Here is a 14,481-nt window from a genome sequence, read left to right on the forward strand (position 1 = left end):
TATTTTAAATTCAATGAAAATTATATGAAAAATGGTGGTTTAAAAAGAGGATGTTTCTTCAGGTAAAGATATTTTAACTATATAGAAAGCTAATAGAAAGCATACAAGTTATGATGTAATTCTTCTCATGCTCTTATCAGTAAACATGTAAGCACTATATTACTTTGTTAAAAGTTTCCATTTTAAAACAACATATCCAACAAAATGAAAAAAATTAAATATTGAACATACCATTTGTATTCACAGTTCTCTGAGCTGGAATCTGTAGTAACATACACTTAATTCAAATTTGACCTGTTCAAGGGAAAAGCAGCAAGGGAAGAAGGGAAGGGCTGCTAAAGAAATTAATAATTTGAACATGTTTGTGGGTGGATGTTTAGCTTGCTTAGGGAATAAAATGTTTTTTGAAAGCTTTTCAAAGCACTTTAGCAGCATACATTTTTATATAACCTCCTAACTTTGTGAGTCATCTATTTCATAAAACAACCTTTTGCAAGATCTCAGAGGTGGCATTTGATGCCAGCACAGTTTTAAACTCCTCATGGGTTTTGTCACTCTAATTATGGGCTGCTTCACCCCACATCCATTCAGAGATAATAAAATATAGCAGTGTCCCACGTAAACTGTAATTTTTTTCTTATAGCCATTAGTGGTATTTCAAATACTTAAAACTAACAACTATTGCCTTAAAGCATTCTATGGTTTAGATTGTCACCAATTCACAATTATATTTTTCCCTCTGTATTCCTAAAAGAATTTTATTGTACAGATCTGGGGTTCTGAGATTTCATTATACATTAGTTGATGATGTAATATGTTATGACAAACAGTAGATTTAATTCCTGTCTTAGGTTAACAGTGAAACTAGATATTTGAATATATTATAAATCTTTTTGTATTAGAAAGGTAAGGTAGAAACAATCAGAAAACAAAGGTTACCACCAAGATTTATCTCTCTCCTGTTCTCTCTGTAACAAAACAGATTTTGAAATCTTTTTTCAGGAACTCATTTTATCTATGAGAGCAAGAATTTCCTTTTGAAACCCACATTGCCAGCAGCCATTTCAATCTAACTTATCAACCTGAAAAGGATTCACATATCCCAATGGCTGCCTGCAGTATGAGTAGGATGTTTTTATGTTTAACATCTATAACATTTCACATTATAGATCTTAAGACTCATTGTGTAGGTTCAGATTTAGAAATAGTAATATGTGGAAACAAACAAACAAGTAAACAAAAACCAAAAAACCTTTTGATCCACCTAGATTTTTCTACATTCTTTTTTATGACATTCTGAAAAGCACTGCTTTGTTCTCCTGGGGACCCCTTGACTAGAAGTTGGCCATTTTAGCAACTCCTAAACTACTATAGGCCTTAGGATATAATAAAAAGGAATCCTGCAATTTTAGTGTTTTATTAGATTACTTACATTCATAGAATTTATCTTTCTAGTAGAAGAGAGAATTTCATGTCCACATGAACGTTAGAAAATTCTTTTGATTTGGAAACCTACTCCAGGCAGTTAATTTAGTAAGAAAGTTATGGGATCTGAATTCCTATGAATACAAAATACTCATCAGTTTTAGAAGGTGTTCGTGGAATTGCATCCAGAGCTCCAAAGTGCAGAAATAAAACTATGAGTCAGTAATTTCCAGGCAACAGACAGTAGGGCATGAAAGAAAATTTTAACTGCAATTGCCTTTCTTCCTAGCACAGTGCTCATTGTTATTAAAGCCGTAGGTCTCTGGCTCTTTCTCTCTGATGGACAAACATTTTTCTCTGACCAGATCCATTGTTGCTATTGGAAGTGTGGCCTGTTCACCCTGTGCTGTATCCTGCAAGCCATAGTGGGGTGTGAGGGAGTTGTATGGAATTGTCCGGGTGGCTTTTACTTTAGTGCCTGCCAATTTCTCATTCTTCAGATATGGTTAACGACACCTATTCACATATTTACAGCTTCATATGAATGATTCGGTCACTGTGTTGCCATCTTGGGAAAGAGTCAGGGAAGCTTTCTTTTCATCAGGGTATCCTTTGAGTATAACTAAGCATGTCACATAATTATAATCCTGTTCCTTTCTAAATCTCATATACCGTTTTGACTGTGATATTTTATTAGCCTTTTAACAACACTATGAGTTAGGCAATAGGCAAACATTATCCTCCTCATTCTAGACATGACAAAGTATGCAACATTAATAGTTTCACAGCTAGAACTCACATTATTGCCCAGTCTTTTGTCTGCGCCGAGGGAAATAAATTATGGTCAATCTCTTCTGGGGAGATAAAAAGTAACTTCATATGAAAATCTCGAGAAAATTCTAAGGACCCCATAGGAAATACTGATAGTGCAAAGTTGGAATTTAACCCAGATCTCTCTAGGGAACAGGCTTCAATTTATTTCTATTGCCATGGAAATTCCAGATGGAGCAGTGAAAAATAGACCATTTTTTATCTAGGATAGGAGGCATCTAGGAGTGTAATATTTCAGATTGGCCAGGAATGTGTTATCTTCTAGGGTGATGGACATCCTTTGTCCTGCCCTAGCTATTTAAGGATTTCTCAGAACTCTAATTCTTCTCTTCCCACGTGACTGTCTCTGCTGCTTCACTTATTCACCTTTCCCCTTCAGAACGGTCTTTTAGGAAAGAGAATTATCTAAGAGGACTCTCAATTCATAATTGGATGAGTTGTACCAAAACTCCCTCTTTCACTCTGCTTGGCAGAGTTGGGGAAGGTATCACGAGGTGGTGGCATTTGCTTTCACATTTGAGGGATGAGTATAGGTATCAACTAGTTCATTTCTTAGTATTTTTGCATCTTTCCCTTCCTGCTGCCAATCCAACACATTTTTACATTCTTGTAACTACAGAAAAAAATTCTTTTTCTATAACTTTAGAAAAAGAGCTCCAGTGCACCCCATTGTTCCAGAAGGAAGACCTTCACTTAATGTGTAATAATCCTTAATAATAAGAAGAAAGGTGTTCATTTGAAATACTGAAAAAAAAGAAAAATTCTGCTGTAGCTCATATGCACCTAATATCTATCTGGACCTCATTGCTTCTTTTCCCATGTTTTCTTTCATTGATCACATTTTCTTATCACATGTTTACACATATATATGTAAATACATGTATGTATGTATGCACATGGAGCAGTCCCTATTATCCATAGTTTCACTTTGCACAGTTTCAGTTACCTGTGGTCGACCACAGTCCAAAGTTATTAAATGGAAGATTTCAGAAATACATAATTCACGTGTTTTAAATTGCACACCATTCTGAGTAGGTGATGAATTCTTTTATTGTCCTGCTTAGTCCTGCCAGGATGTGAATCAGCCCTTTGTCCAGTGCATCCATGTTGTCTACGCTACTGTCCTTTAGTCACTTAGTATCCATCTTGGTTATCAGATTGGCTGTCTAGGTGTTACAGTGCTTGTGTGCAACCAACCTTTATTTTACTTAACAATGACCCTAAAGCACAATAGTAGTCATGTTGGCATATTGTTCTAAGTGTTCTATTTTGTTATTAGTTGTCGCTGTTCTTCTCTTACTGTGCCTAATTTATTTTGTGTTTTTTTAAATTATTATTATACTTTAAGTTGTAGGGTACATGTGCATAACGTGCAGGTTTGTTACATATGTATACTTGTGCCATGTTGGTGTGCTGCACCCATCAACTCGTCAGCACCCATCAACTCGTCATTTACATAAGGTATAACTCCCAATGCAATCCCTCCCCCCTCCCCCCTCCCTTTGATAGGCCCCGGTGTGTGATGTTCCCCTTCCCGAGTCCAGGTGATCTCATTGTTCAGTTCCCACCTATGAGTGAGAACATGCGGTGTTTGGTTTTCTGTTCTTGTGATAGTTTGCTAAGAATGATGGTTTCCAGCTGCATCCATGTCCCTACAAAGGACACAAACTCATCCTTTTTTATGACTGCATAGTATTCCATGGTGTATATGTGCCACATTTTCTTAATCCAGTCTGTCACTGATGGACATTTGGGTTGATTCCAAGTCTTTGCTATTGTGAATAGTGCCGCAATAAACATACGTGTACATGTGTCTTTATAGCAGCATGATTTATAATCCTTTGGGTATATACCCAGTAATGGGATGGCTGTGCCTAATTTATAAATTAAACTTTATCATAGCTATGTATGTATAGGAAAAACCTTATTATATGTAGGGTTCAGTACTACCATGGTTTCAGGCACCCACTGAGAGTCTTGGACCATATTCCATGTAGATAAAGGGGAACTACTTTGTGTGTGTGTGTGTGTGCGCGTGTGTTTCTGTATGTGTGTCTATTGAAAACAAATGATTCCAATTCTGAATCCTTTTTTCTATTCCCCTTTTCTTTAGGAATATCGTATGTCTTCCTTTATGAGTCTTTCTTTAGAGATTTTTCTCAATATTCAAATTACCACATCTGATTTTTTAAGACACCACATTGTGTTAGTGAGGAACAGAAAGCATGTGCTTATCTTATCCTATCAATTACCAATTGCAATTTCATATCTTGCTTTTCAGTCTGATCCTCAGTCAGACTTGTGAATGATGAAGTAGTTTTCTGAGAGCATCTCAACTTAGGACAAACACACATGCTATTTCCTGCAGGTCCACACCTTGGATGGGGATAAAAACTTATCTTCTAAGCACTACTGGCAAGGCGGAGTTTAACCACCTTCTGTAAAGTTCACCTGACGAACACTTGAGTGGTTGCATTTGATGTCATTTCATTAACTTAATGGAGTAGACATCATTCACTATCCTCCCTATCTGTATTCTAAAAATACTAAATTTCTTTTTCTTGTAGTTCACAAAGTGCTAGGATCTCCATGTGTCTGTGATCATAGTTTATATCCTTGGGTCGTTAATGTGTAACACGGTGCATGAGGAATACCAAACACCTAACAAATATTGACCAAAGGAAGAAAATGAATGTTTGTGTTAACGCATAAATAAATGAATAAATAAACAAGGCCATCGAATAATTCCTCTGGTGTTTTCTTCACTACTGTTCAAATCTCCATCTTTTCTCTCTCCACTGGCTACTTCCACTCAAATCTTCCTCATATTAAATAAACCTGCCTTTGTGCATTAAACCACTGACATATACGTCTCCTTCCAATCACCCACAAATTTTAAAAAGTATGGTCTAAACTTACCATGCCTACTTACTTCCTGTTTATTTCTTAATCACTCCAGCTGTTGCTTTCCCCACTCCATTGAAATGACAATTGTGAGAAAATGCACATCTTAATTGCTAAGTTCCATGATCACTGTTGCATCTGCTTTCAAACAAAGTTTACACTTCATTTAACCTCGTTTCATACTCGGTCATTATTAAAACTGTATTCTAGTGGCTTCTTAGATACTACTTTCCCCTGGCTCTCATAATATCTCTGATCTTCTTTTCTTTTTTTTCTCAGTGGAGTTTTCTTCTTTGATATTTCTTTAACACTGATATGTAGCCGTAGAGCTACATTCTTCTTTTATACTCTCTCTGTGAATCATCTCATCAATTTCTAAGATTTCTGTAATTACCTAGCTATACATGGTGAGCATATCAATATGTCCACCCAGGCTCATCTCCCTTCTGATTTCAGACATATATTTATTGACATATTACTTGATAGCTCCATTTGTGATGCCACACATTGCTAAAATTCAGTATCTAAACAAATTATCTGTCACCTCTCTACTTGTACAAATCCCAACATTCCACCACTCCTGAAAATACTGCTTTTACTACATTGCGCTCTTTGTGTTGGCATCACTATTGATCTGGAATAGAAACTTTCTATTTCCATCTAGAATAGAAATTTTCTATAGAAACTTTAAGAGTCAACTTTGATTTTTCTATTTTCTTCAACCCTCACATTTAATTTTCATCCTCTTACTGTGGCTTCTCGTTATCCAGTTCATCACACCTGCTTTAGCACTCTTCTTAGAACAAAGATCCAACTACATCTTTAGTTTTTAAAACACCTTTGGTAACTTGACTTTAACATGTCCTATTGTACTAGTCAGGGTTCTCTGAAGAAATAGAACCAATAGGATGTACACACACCCCCCAACACACACACACACACACATATATACATAAACACATATATACACACACACACACATATATAGAGAGAGGGAGAAATATTTGTTTTAAGGAATTAGCTCATGCAGTTGTGAAGGCTAGCAAGTATAAAATTTGCAGGACAGGCCAGCAGGCTGAAGACCCAGGAAAAGTTGTAGTTTGAGTCTGAAGGCAGAATTCCCTCTTCCTCCTGGGAGGTCAGACTTTTTTTTTCTATGAAGGACTTCAACTGATTGGATGAGGACCATTCACATTATGGAGGATAATCTGATTTACTGTAAATCTACTGATTTAAATGTTAATTTCATCTAAAAAAAAATACCTTCGCAGAAACACCTAGAATGCTTGATCAAATATCTGGGTACCCTGGCCAAGCTAAATTGTTGCATAGAATTAACCATCACACCTATTCATAATGCCGAGGACTATTTATACACACACACACACACACACACACACGCACGCACATGCACTGTAAGTGTTGATTAGATTGAGCAGACCATTTATACTTGTGCACTCATTATTCACTTCATTTTTTAAGCCCTTATTGCTATACCTTACATATTTTAAGAAATCAGTATCTATTTGCTGATTAACTGACTGAATGGAAAGAATGAATGAAACAAAGAAACACATGAAAGGGAAGGAAGGGTTTAGATATGTTGGTCACACAGCATGAAGTGTCTTTCCTTCTTATTCCTTTCTCAGCTTCCTGAACGTATTCTTCAAGATTGAAATCATAGATCACTTTCTGCATGTCACATTCTTTGAGCTCACTCCTCTCTCATGTTTTCTTTTGTACGAAATGTCTGCCACATATTGCATAAATTGAATTCTTTGTTAGATGCCTCTTCAGGATGATTTGAATGATACCATCACGTGCTTTTATCCTTTCACTATTCTGGGGCCTCATTCTCATTTTATCTCTTTTACTTCTTCCCCCACTTCTCACTCTTTTTCTTTTTCTCTTTGCTGCCATTTCCCAGCACCATGTGTCATATTTAATAGCAATCACCTCTGTAATCCAAGGGGAACCAGCTAGACATATGACGTCCCTCTATAAGGGTGGCTTTAATTCCAGAGAGAAAGTGAAGAGCTGAGATTTTCTGTTCTTAATAATTAAGATTAAAGATACTTTTCAATATGATTAGGATGACCTATTTTTACCGCTGAAGTACATTTTAGCTTAGGCTTTTCATTGAGCAGGGGTTTTAATATTTGGTGATTGATACCAACCTTCCAATAATTGGATGAAAGCCAAAGACATTCTCCTGGGAAACATACAGTCAAGTTTTACATTAAATTTCAGGGGGTTCAAAGAGTCCTCAGTGTTCATGCATCCCATAGTGTGTTATTCTTAATTCCCAGGGTCTACAGGTATATATAAAGTTACTCAGACCTTTCTTGTAAGAATGAGAGATGGTATGAAAATGTGTATTGTCCTTGTTCTTCAGGAATTTTGTGCAGATATTTAAAGTTTTGTGCAATAGCTCTGGAAGCCTGTGTCCTTAAGGCTTATTTTTTTCTGGGAGATGGCTACCTATGCTTTCATCCTGTAGTCATCAATTAATTATAAGAATATACAAAGAACTCAAATTTACAAGAAAAAAACAAACAACCCTATCAAAAAGTGGACAAAGGATATGAACAGACACTTCTCAAAAGAAGACATTTATGCAGCCAACAGACGCATGAAAAAATGCTCATTATCACCGGCCATCAGAGAAATGCAAATCAAAACCACAATGAGATACCATCTCATACCAGTTAAATGGCGATCATTAAAGTCAGGAAACAAGAGGTGCTGGAGAGGATGTGGAGAAACAGGAACACTTTTACACTGTTGGTGGGACTGTAAACTAGTTGAACCATTGTGGAAGACAGTGTGGTGATTCCTCAAGGATCTAGAACTAGAAATACCATTTGACCCAGCCATCCCATCACTGGGGATATACCCAAGGATTATAAATCATGCTGCTATAAAGACACATACACATGTATGTTTATTGCGGCACTATTCACAATAGCAAAGACTTGAAACCAACCCAAATGTCCATCAATGACAGACTGGATTAAGAAAATGTGGCACATATACACCATGGAATCCCATGCATCCATAAGAAAGGAGGAGTTCATGTCCTTTGTAGGGACATGGATGCAGCTGGAAACCATCATTCTCAGCAAACTATCACAAGAACTGAAAACCAAACACTGCATGTTCTCACTCATAGGTGGGAATTGAACAATGAGATCACTTGGACACAGGAAGGGGAACATCACACACCGGGGCCTGTTGTGGGGTGGGGGAAGGGGGGAGAGATAGTATTAGGAGAAATACCTAATGTAAATGACGAGTTAATGGGTGTAGCACACCAACATGGCACATGTATACATATGTAACAAACCTGCACGTTGTGCACATGTACCCTAGAACGTAAAGTATAATAAAAACATAAATAAAAAAGAAAAAATAATAAGAATATCACTTTAAAAAAAAAGAAAAAAGAATATACTCTATCTGTTACAAATTGCTAGCACTGTATTTTTTCTCATGAGGCAAGAGGAAATACAGGTTAGCAGGGCATCTTCTTTTAAAAATAGAAGTTGCAAACATAATTGGCTTCTGGAAAGTATGAGATTTTCTCTTTCTCTCTAGTAATATTCTTTCTGTAAAATGCAATCCTCTTGGTCCTATCTATACACTCTGGATTAGGTACATACTAGGCTTCCAGGACACTCAGCTCTTGCAAAAAGCACTAAATACTAACTCATTTAGGTTATGGTTGCGAACAGGTAGAAGTCTCTGCTGTGAGCAGATAGTGTGTGGATGCTGATGGACCAAAATATTTGATTTGGGGTAGATAAAATGGGAAAAAATGCCTGTTTAATATGTATTTTTTGATATGCATAGCTCTCATCATGGGCAATATTACATGTTCAGAAATTTGGATCAGCAATCAGGTGGAACTAAGAAACAGCTGTTCCCATTGTACCTGGCATATACACTGTAATTTGCTTCAGACTCCACCACTCTCTATTGCCCTCAATCCATCATAAATGTCAGCTGCCATTGATTATCACAGATACTTCTTCTTTAGTATAGTAGAGCAATAATTTCCAATACCCATGTATACGTCAAAAATGGCACTATGAAATACAGAAAAACCCTGTATATCATTATATATTTCTTGGGAGCAACTGAAAATTGTCTCTTATTTAATATGCAAGCAGAATGCAACTTCATCAGGTTTATTATCATTTATTTTACATACAATTGCTTCACTCACTAATGTTATTTCTCTTTGCCCATATTGGCATGTGATTTGCCACTTTTTTTCCTAAGGTCCTCTTCACTTTTTCACCTTCAGCATCCTGAAAGTGCTGCTAAATTGATTTTTAGTATTTGTTATAGTCTTATTTTATTTCAGTGCTTAAAAATCAATGATTTTACACTTTTCTGTAAAATAGTAACAATTAAAACAAACTAATGAAGTGCTGTTATCTATATGGTTATTTACAAGTATTTACATAATAAGCTCAGTTAAAAGAAACTGGAGGGATTATTGGCTGCAACCTATTGCCTTCATATGGATTTAGCAAACAGTAATAATCACAACAGCAATAGCAACAATACAACAGCATTTCTTTGGATTATTTTACAGAGTACAAAATACCCTCATGTGCATTTTATGTAATTACATGAAGTCCAGAAATGCTGACATAGTATATTTCCTCTGCCTTAAAATAATTTTAAATAAAGAGCATCTAGCAAGGGAGAACTCCTCCCCTGAATCACTACTGGGAGGCTGGACATTATACAAATGGGCAGTGTCTACTGGGCTGCTCAAGGAGGCATAGGCAGCTGCCTCCACTTGTAACAGCATTTTGTTCCTGACAGAATGTGAGAGTAAAATTCAGTGCCATGAAGTTCTAAAGTTGAGGTGGGGTCATGTGACCACACTGCTTTCTTTTGTACTGTCAGACCCGAAAATCCTGCTTGTGGAGAACGTGTGATGTCGTCTTACATGGACACTAGCCATCTGTACTTCATTTTCAATTTTCTCAGCATCAGAACTATGAATTTACAACTCCATTTAGTGTTTTTTTTTATTGTGTAAATATGGGAGGGTAGGTTTTGAAAGCCCCTACGTTTTACAGTATTGAAAATTTCAAACTAGAGTATCTAAAAGGTTTCTGTGTTCAGAAAGCAATTTGAGTGGTTGTCTTTGTTAGTAGGCACTTCCTACAAGGAAAAAATATGAGCATTTCATTTATTTTTGTAAACATAGATAGATAAATAGATAGATAGAGGTTAAGCCCTAGCCATGCATATAACACCTGTTTGACACTATAAATGAAAGAAGTATAAGGAGGAAATTTGTTGAAAACAAAAGATACATAGTTCTGTGTATTTTCTATGCTGAAGCATTTCCATGTGTTTATAGAAGTGAGAAATCACATAGTTCTGGATGATCACGAAAAGAAAAAGGAGGAGGAAGCAGTAAGAGAGAATTCCCAGCGGAGGGAGGCATATTGATTATGAAGATAAGTTTGTACACTGAGTGCTTAATTAGAATATTCTGTTACACAAAGAGACAGGCAAAGATGACAGTATGTTGATACTTCAAAAAATAAATTAACTTTTCAATGGTGAAAGAATAGTTTTCTAAGAAAGTAATTCAATGACACGTTTTTTGGTTCTTTCTTTGCAGATACTATGTTTTTCATTGAAACAATGATTATTGCTAATAGTTATTTGAATTCCACATATTTGTGCCTTTTGTGCACTTTCCAGAGACTAAAGTCATTCTTCAACAATTCTGCTGTACAATGGTCAGCTACATAAACTTCAGTTAGACATGAGCTATCCAGCAGATTTAGGGGTTATATTTCAATGTGGGATTTGAATTGTAATTATCCATCACACTAGAAAAATAATAGTTCTAATCAACCTGTCTTTATTATCACTTTCATCATAATTTTAACTGCTCTGTTTTTATATAAGGTTGCCATTGCCACCTGGGGCTTTTTCAGGACTCTGGAAGAATCAGGAAGCATTCAAGCATTTATACTTTGAAAAATTTCCTGTAAGAACTTTAATATGCTTTTTTTATCTTCTTATGTACTTTTCTATAATTCTTGCCTATTAAATTGAGAAACTTGCTCCTAGAATCATAGATCAAAAAGAAACTTTTAAAGGTTATCTGGACCAGTTTCCAGCTCCCAGGGATAAGAATGCCCAACTCATAATTATCTAAATAAGTCAATTTTATACTTATTGTCAGTCTCTAGACATAGACATTTCTTGATTTTTCTTAGCAGCTTTTCCTAGAATTTAATAGTCCTCAGTGTCAGGACATCAGGACATTATTTGTTACATAAAAATGTCGTTTGGACTTTCTATATTGTTTCCTCTACTTGCTTCCTCTGTATCAACAGACAGAGAGTAACAAATCAGAATTATATAATGTCATTAAGACCCTTTAACCTCTTGTTGGTTATATGAGCAAATTCCATTCAGCTTGCCCAGAAGTTGTATTTTTCCATTTCTTTATTTTTGACACCATTTCTTGAATGTTCTCTGTGCGCTTTATTTTTAAATCTTATTTTAAAAATACAGATACAGGACAGAAACAGTGTACTCAAAGCCCAACACCCAGCGTCCTGGATAACAAAAAGTGCCTTCCTGTTTCACATTCTGTCATCATGTGAAACCTGTTACTCCATGCCGTGGTGATGTGTGTTATGTTTATAACAGCACTTCATTAATAAAACACATCAGGGTCTGCTCACATCATCTTTCGGTTGTCCCTCTACTTACACCCCCCTCCCCCACTGCCTAACCCCAACAGGGACACCTGGTTCTCATTTTTCACTAAGTAAAATTCTGAATGAACAGAATTTCACTAAAATTTTGCCAAAGTATTTAGCATTTTATCTTTATTATTTGTTAGTGAAGGAAAGATAACCTAATCAACCAGACAAATGACAAGAATTAAAATAACTTTCTTTAGGAAGAAATTGCAGCATTGAATGACCTCAATAGCTAAGATTAAACATCCCCTGATAGAGTGTGGCAGGGAAGATTTGTCAGTGTAGTTGACTCCAGTAAGCCCAATCTATCTGCATGATGGGCCATAGTTAATCATCAGAGTGCAGGTGGTGAGATCATTGATTATAGCCTGGCAATGGCAAACGATATGTGCATGTGGTATTGACATGATCACCTTTAACACTAAAAGCTCCCTCAAAGCCCCTGTTTATGACCACACTATGTGAAGTGACTCTGTACTCTGTCTTTTTACCTCATCTCAAACCTATTATTTGAGGAATTAATAACAGCACAGAAGGGTTGAGTAATTTCCCATGAGTTCACATAAGTGAGAAGTGATGGAACTGAGACGAACCAAAATAGTCAGGCTTGAGAGTTCATACTCTTAACTACTACTCTAGGTTGCCTCTCTAATATTAATAAAAGTATTAATTGCAGTAAAATTAATGAGAGCTCATGATGTGCCAGAGTCTGTCCTCTTTCACTTATATACACTGTTTCATGTGTGCTTCACAGAAGCCTTAGAAGGCAGAGCTCATTTTCCCATTTAACAGATGAGAATACTGAGTCTCAGAAAGTCTAAGAAACACAATAGTGGCTTTCCAGGATTTGTACTAAAGTCCATGCTCATAAACATAGGTATCAAAATAACTCAGAAGCATAAGGAAAAATAATATTTATTTTTTCTACTTCTTATTCTTTATTATTCTTATTCTACTGTCATTTCTAGACCAGCAACAATGTTTTACTTTGAGTGACCAAAAATTAAATTTCATACTTACTATTAAAGTTCAATGAAGCTTGAGTCCAATCCTAACCTATATTAATAAACTAGTGCTGTATTGGGAAATTATTCACTGGGAGCTTTAAAGCTTTTTAAAGTTAATACAATTAAAGAAGAAATGTATCAAAGAATTACTTTGCAATATCAAAGTATATTAGAATTAGTATTAAGCTATTACTTCTCCATTAAAAAAAGAAATCGGATTCATAAACTTTACAACTCTATATTCAAACACTTAAACATTTCTAAAAACACTTCTTATTCTTGGCTGTTAAAGGAGCAAAGAGATTCTAGCACAGTTTCCAGATAAAAAGTAGCGTAATTTCCTAGTCTAGTTATGAAAAATAGCAAAAGTTCACAGTAAATCCATTTCTATTACATTGTATATTTTACAAAGTTTAAAATGATTACATTACTTCATGGTACACGCTAATCAAATATTATTTTTTCTTGTTTTCAGGGATATTATGATACCATGGATGCTGGTTACATGGATGAAGAAGGCTATGTGTATGTTATGTCTCGAATGGACGATGTAATAAATGTTGCAGGTCACAGAATTTCTGCAGGTGCCATTGAAGAGGTATTGATGAATATTGGTATTCTATTCCAAGTAGCGTTTAGACACAGAACTGCACTGAAGACAATATTGAGATTATTTCACTTGGAAAATTACCACACCCTTCATTTGCAGCAGGGGCTAGGTTACTCTTGTATCTCTCTCACCTCACTTTCTCTCTTTTACATATTCCTATTCCCTACACTCCCACATCCCTGGGTGGTAGTGAAGAGTTTTAAACACTTACATATTTCTTTTTCTTTATGGGAGAGCCTGTGTACATTTGTCTCTTAATACTTACTACTTGAATGTCTCTAGCTTCTTGATTTACTCATGTTTAATCATCAGGTTTGCATACGGTCTTTAAGTGGTGTGGGATTAAACATTTTATTGTACTCTTAAATCCTGAGAATTTTCTTCCCATGTAAGTCACGTAAAATCTCCAGAAGAGGTTTTTAAAAATGTTTTAAAAACTTACTCCTATGGAGTAAAATCTACATTATTGTTATACAATACTGTGAGTATTTATACTAATATAGTTTCTTGTAACCATCACCAGAGAAAGGATACAATTTCAACACTGTCAAAGAATTCTCTCACAATGTCACCTTCGTATTCTGACTCTCGTAACCCTTGTTTTTGTCTCCGTTCCTATGTTTTAACCTTCTCTCCAATTTTATATAAATAGATTATACAGTGTTGTAACCTTTGAGACTGGGTTATTTCATTTAGGAAAATATATTTTAGATCCTTCCAAGTTGTTGCATTTATTACGAATTTGCCTTTTTATGTTGTTGTATAGAATTCCATCGTGTGGCTATACTAACAAGTTTATGTATCCATTCATCCATTAAAGGACAAATGGGTTATCTCTAGTTTGGAGCAGTTATAAATAGGGCTGTTATACACATTCAAATACAGGTGTTTGTGTAAAGAATGTTTTATTTCTCTATGATAAATACCTAAGTGAGTTTTCTGGGTTATA

At 35.6% G+C, this 14,481-nt stretch overlaps 1 protein-coding gene across 1 annotated transcript in view; it reads left to right on the forward strand.

Moving 5' to 3' along the window:
• ACSS3 (acyl-CoA synthetase short-chain family member 3) overlaps positions 1 to 14,481 on the forward strand; it is a 190,386-nt gene that overhangs the window by 153,952 nt on the left and 21,953 nt on the right. The window contains exons 12-14 of the mRNA XM_011994395.1: positions 3,809 to 3,816; positions 11,107 to 11,188; positions 13,398 to 13,520. Coding sequence (XP_011849785.1) covers positions 3,809 to 3,816; positions 11,107 to 11,188; positions 13,398 to 13,520 — 213 coding nt within the window. The remainder of the gene's footprint in view (positions 1 to 3,808; positions 3,817 to 11,106; positions 11,189 to 13,397; positions 13,521 to 14,481) is intronic.

Source organism: Mandrillus leucophaeus, unplaced genomic scaffold (genome assembly GCF_000951045.1).
Source record: "Mandrillus leucophaeus isolate KB7577 unplaced genomic scaffold, Mleu.le_1.0 Scaffold455, whole genome shotgun sequence".
Taxonomy (NCBI): Eukaryota; Metazoa; Chordata; class Mammalia; order Primates; family Cercopithecidae; genus Mandrillus; species Mandrillus leucophaeus.